At 36.4% G+C, this 5,642-nt stretch overlaps 1 protein-coding gene across 1 annotated transcript; it reads right to left on the bottom strand.

Moving 5' to 3' along the window:
* Positions 1-783: 783 nt before the first annotated feature.
* LOC123562669 (uncharacterized) lies at positions 784-4,990 on the bottom strand. Its single transcript, XM_045355285.2, has 3 exons — positions 4,841-4,990; positions 4,025-4,175; positions 784-1,029 (listed from the first exon to the last, which is right to left on the bottom strand). Exons 1-3 carry the CDS (start codon positions 4,886-4,888, stop codon positions 833-835), a joined length of 396 nt encoding a protein of 131 aa, XP_045211220.2. The 5' UTR covers positions 4,889-4,990; the 3' UTR covers positions 784-832.
* Positions 4,991-5,642: the final 652 nt, after the last annotated feature.

The raw sequence follows: 5,642 nt of genomic DNA, 5'->3' as shown, positions 1-5,642 counted from the left end.
ACTAGGTCAGATTAAAGAAAAACCATGTGTACGCAATAGGGGCTGTATTTTTCAATTGATCTTCATGAAATTTGGTCAGAATGATTGCCTTGATGAAATCTAGGTCAAATTTGAATATGGGTCATCTGGGGTCAAAAACTAAGTCACTAGGTCATATCAAAGAAAATACTTGTTTACACTCGAGACACCACATTTTTGGTCCAATCCTAATGAAAATTGGCCAGAATATTTGTTTCCATGAAATCACTAGGTCAAACATGTTTACACTGTTATGGTATGTTTCTCTGGTGAGCGACCTAGGGCCATCTTGGCCCTCTTGTTTCTTCTTGAAATTTGATCAGAATATTAGTTTTGTGAAATCTAATTTAACCCTGAAACTGGGTCATCTTGGTACAAACACTAAGTGGAAACACAGAAAACCCTTATCCTAGAGGCCACATTTAATACATGATTAAGTGATTTACATGAAAACTTGTCAAATATTTCCATTTATTATGTGTCAATATGGTAAACTGAATTACTTTTGGCATAAAAACCAGGTCACTAGGTCAATCATAGAAAAACGTTGATCCTGAATAAATCATATTGTTGACTGACTATTCATGAACAGTTATTGTCATGGTTTCATACTTATTACAACTGTCACATTTCATAAAACAGTGTTTCATGACGTATATTCAAGGTTTAAATGTCAAGGTCAGGTCAGCGACTCCGGTTTGTAATTGTCTAAAATAGACTTGTGCCCAAGTGATACATAGTATGTCATGATAACATACGGGAAAATATGCACAACAATTTATTTAATGTTCGTTAAAAATACATTTATATAGATTTATTTCTTGGATACAACGAATGGTGCCTTGGTACAGCGGTATGTTCCTAAACCTGGGATTCGTAGTGGACTTTGTGTAGGGTCTGTGGTAGAAAACTGGCACGTCAGCCCCTTCCTATCGTTACAACTGCAGAAACCATTCGCTTTATCGAACATGCCGCATAGTTCGCCTTCATTGATATAGCTCTGACAAACACCTATATACATGTAAATTAAAAGCTACTGTTTTACCAACTAATATGTCTTAACAAGTTAAAGCATAGCAAAAGTTCCTTCTAGGGCATATAAAATATATATAAATATATAGTGATCATCTTGTAAAACTTTGGTTGCAATGTTTGTTTCAAATATTGGTCATCAGTGTGTGGAACCCCAGGATTTTTAACATTTTGAATCCCCACGTTTAATCAGAGAGTCAGTGGCGCAGTGGTTAGCAGGTTGGACTACAACGTCAGCGATCCGGGTTCGATTCCCGGTTGCGGCTGATATCCCGACTAGTGTTCAGTGCTGGGTGATTTACTTTACTTAGTACTGTTTCCAACAGTATCGGTCTAGACTGCCGGGGAGGTAAATATGAGGCCTGCCGTGGGCTCGGCTTGAAATAAGTTGTTCCATCCATTCCGGGTGGGGACTTTCGTCGACCACCCATGTTACACAAGAAACTTTACTTATTTTAAGCGCCCCTGGGGGCATTACATTTTGCATTTTAAGTGCGCGTTTATTTCTGTACAAAAATAAAAATAAAAACACGAAAAAGAACTATGTTGTTTTATACTGCCTAAAAGTGTCAAGTAAGTTACGTTAACGCTAACATAAATTGTTAAATCCAACAACAAAGTAATTCAGTTGAGTAAAAATACACTTGCTATACACATTGACCCGGTCAGTAGTGTACTATTTCATGCGTGAATTTGTTGCGCGTAATTAGAGGGTCGCAATGAGGTTTGTTTTCACATATTGACCATTCATTCGAAGGTAACGATAATATTTAGTTGTTAACATGTAAATTTGCTGATATATGTCTACCTGTTTGTACATATGTTATACTCTTCAAGAATGGAGAAAACAAAAGAATCAATCAATCATCCTCGGGTTTAGTAATATGTAATCCGCGGAGCGCGTTCAGTCAGAAAGTCGCCTCAATTAAGAAGGAATAATTTTAACGTCAGAGGTTATTTTCTAAGGTTGCGGAGTTTGCTTGGCCAGCTTATAATGACAATATACAATTATTGACTTTTTCATAGGTTGATATCATGATTTATCAACCCGAAAAGAGTTATATTCACCGAGCCGAACTTTTTGAGGGTTGACAAATCTTGATATCAACCTATGAAAAAGTCAATAATTGTTTTATTACATGAATAAATGTATAGTTAGTCTTGTTATTACAATTGTATCTTTAATAAAGAAATAAGGAACAGATTTAGACCAAGACAGGTTGATACTGGTTTTCCAAGCACCTACTTTGATCTATTTTTATCATCGTACTATTTATAACCCAAGATAAGTTGATATGATATGTACTCATTACTTTTCGAACCGTTTTCAGCCAATCAGAGAAACAATAGAATACAGTCATGTAATAACAGCTTTTGAGGTCAGTTGCTCAGTCAAGTGTGACTTATCAACCCTAACGAAGTGTTCCTTCTCAAGAGAAGAGAAGGAACAATAATGTCTTCTCAACTTGCAAGAACCATATATATGAAGTATATCAACTTATTCTTCCGGAGGAGTCCTATCAGAAACCACGTATATCGATTTTGAAAATTGAAATTGTCACTGAAGTGTTTTCTATAAGAAAATCTTTGATCAGATATTTGGTTTATCCGTTGCAAAGTGAAATTTAAACAGAAAATAACCGCATATAATAATTAATCAGCATGTCTTAAGGTAATATTCATCAGATAAATGGTTCCATTTTCCACTTTTTACAGACGACACATAATTTGTTGCAGACGACACTTGGCGTTAAGCTATCTTTTACCATATGTTCCATTTTGCCCTACTGAGGTTCAAATAATTAAGAAGTACTAACTATACTTACCATAGATATGAAAGCCACATAAAGTAGATGGCATGAGTTTTTATGGTTCAAATGTAGAACCAGTTACGTACCACCTGCTGTCTTTTCCAAAGACAGATAAAGTGACTTAAGATAGTGAAGTTCAAAATTGAAGTATGTCTCACACAATATCGAAAGTACTTTAAGATAAAATATAATTATCGATAACCAATTTGCTAAACTCTTCAAAGGTTATTTTTTTTATGATATTAATAAAGTACATTAATATGTACATTTTTGGTAAGGCCTTTTGAATCTTTTGGCAGTAGTCCTTTTAGCTACAATGACCACTAAAGGAAATAATATGCCTACCCTTTCATCAGTTTTTGAACAAGGATTTGGGAGAACCCCTGTACCCTCAAGTTTTACAGCATTTTAAGCCCGCCCGTTAAGCTCAGTTATAGGGAGAGCGCAGATCTACGGATCGCGGGGTCATGAGTGCGATCCCCGGACGGGGCGTACGTTCTCCGTGACGATTTGATAAAGACATTGTGTCTGAAATCATTCGTCCTCCAACTCTGATTCATCTGGGGAAATTGGCAGTTACTTGCGGAAAACACGTTTGTACTGGAACAGAATCCACACACTTGGTAGGTTAATCGCCCACCATTACATAAACCCAAAGCAAACAAACAAAGCATTTTATACAATATTCCTTGCGTGATGGAAACTTGTCACAGTATTTTGATGTCTTCAAATGGTATGCCATTGCATGTGCAGTGACAGGGGATTATACCCTCTCTACTATACAAAATGGCAATGAAATTAAAAGAATTTTTTCTCTGAAGATTTAAAATGTATAGGTTTATATAATTTCTAAATATAAAAAGCTTCAAACTTTTGAAGAACTTACATGTCACCTTAAAGAATACAAAATTACCTGTAATTTGCAACTAACTTTATCAGATACGTACATCGCGTGACCTTAGCAGATTTACTCGCTTACAGCCTCTAATTTTCTAAAAGATGGTGACTAAATAAGCGGCAATTCTTTTAAGAGTTCTAATTAGAGAATTCTGGTTTAATTAGCGCTCCTTCCGTCATTTGTTTCTTCCCATATTTTTACTGCGAGTTAAGTAAAAAGCGAAAAGCGAAATCAGTATTTCATTTTATCTAATAAGTGTAAATACCTTTGGTATGAGCTGGATCTTTAGGAGGATCAGGTACTGGTACCTGACGTTTCTTGCTGACCACGAGAAACTCGTGCTGCTTGTAGCAGCACTCGTCAGCCGTGCAGTCCGCGTCACTTATACATTCCTTAGGAGCAGGGGTGACGGCTGCCTGTTATTAAAACAAATTTTCATGACTGAAAAACGCAGCTTACACATATTATGTAGCACATGGGTTTATCCCCGGTCTCTAGATAAAAGTATTTTAAAGCATACAAAACCGTAATACAAGAATTTTAAACTTTTTTTTTCTTCTTCTTCAGATTGTCTTCATATTGCAGGAGTGTTAATATGAAAATAGATTGCATAAACCTCACCCGTTCACGGCATGTTTACGTATGAGAACTACCCAATTCTAAAGTCTGAATGTGCGCCGATTTAACACACCTAAAATCACGCTTTAAGTTTCCCTTTCTACTTTTTTTCTCATTTTTCAGTCTGTACTCCAAGCTTTTTTTACTTAAAGATTCCAAATCATCAACTAAGCTACAAAGTCACTGGAGTTCGCTGTTGTCCTAATCAAGTTGCCGCTAACTTTAGTCCCGGTTATGTTCCGTAGCATGAAATAATGAAACACGACAGAAAACAAATAGCATTTTGTGATTTTTATCAAACATTTCATACAAATCTGGATGTGTTTTTTTTCCGTTAAGACATAATATAGATAGACATTCGCCGAAACACTAATGATATAAATAGACCTTGCTAGTCTTGACAAAAATTCAAAAATTCTTATGGTTCATTTTAACTTCAAAGATCATACAAAAAGTAGCATACCTGACAAAACCCTAGAATCACAGCAAAAATACACACAACAAGTTTCATTGTTCCGCTCTTAAACACTTGAAGATAATTGGCCACACCAATTAGAGATGTGCTTATTTAGCAAGACTTTATCTCAGTCTTTATTTGGAATGCGGATTTGAAAATTTCATTTTATTCAATCCTTTTTAGCTCACCTGAGCCAAAGGCTCAAGGTGAGCTTTTGTGGTCGCATGTCAGTCCGTCCGTCAACATTTTCCTTCAAACAACATCTCCTTTGAAACCACTGGGCAGAATTCAAAGAAACTTCACAGGAATGGTCCTTGGTAGATCCTCTACCATAATCTTGTTCCAAGCAGAACTCGGGTTGCCATAGCAACCGAAAGGAAAAACAATCACAGGTCTTAGAGCTTTGATATTTGTAATGTAGTATCAACCAGTAGTCCTCTACCAAGATTGTTCAAATTATCCCTCTAGAGTCGAATATGACCCAGCCCTGGGGTCAAATGGTTTATAAAGACTTGTATAGGAAAAACTTTTAAAATCTTCTTGTCCCAAACCACAGGTCCTAGGGCTTTGATATTTGGCTGTAGCATCATCTAGTGACCCTCTAACAAGATTGTTCAAATTATTCCCCTTAGGGTCAAATATGGCCACACCCTCGGGGTCAGATGGTTTATATAGACTTATATAGGGAAAACGTTGAAAATGTTCTTGTCTTAAACCACAGGTATTTGGTATGTAGCATCATCTAGTGGTCCTCTACCAAGATTGTTCAAATTATCCCCCTAGGGTCAAATATGGCCCCGCCCTGGAG

Source organism: Mercenaria mercenaria, chromosome 2 (genome assembly GCF_021730395.1).
Source record: "Mercenaria mercenaria strain notata chromosome 2, MADL_Memer_1, whole genome shotgun sequence".
NCBI classification, from domain to species: domain Eukaryota; kingdom Metazoa; phylum Mollusca; class Bivalvia; order Venerida; family Veneridae; genus Mercenaria; species Mercenaria mercenaria.
Note: the sequence above shows the minus strand (reverse complement) of the source record. Positions and strands in the feature narration are given on the sequence as shown.

Bases quoted from the DNA above. Each gene is read 5' to 3' on its own strand.
- LOC123562669 (XM_045355285.2), bottom strand. From the start codon at position 4,888: ATGAAACTTGTTGTGTGTATTTTTGCTGTGATTCTAGGGTTTTGTCAG. The intron at 4,176-4,840 runs GTATGCTACTTT...TTTTAATAACAG, and splicing joins TGATTCTAGGGTTTTGTCAG to GCAGCCGTCACCCCTGCTCC. The intron at 1,030-4,024 runs GTATTTACACTT...ACATGTATATAG, and splicing joins AGATCCAGCTCATACCAAAG to GTGTTTGTCAGAGCTATATC.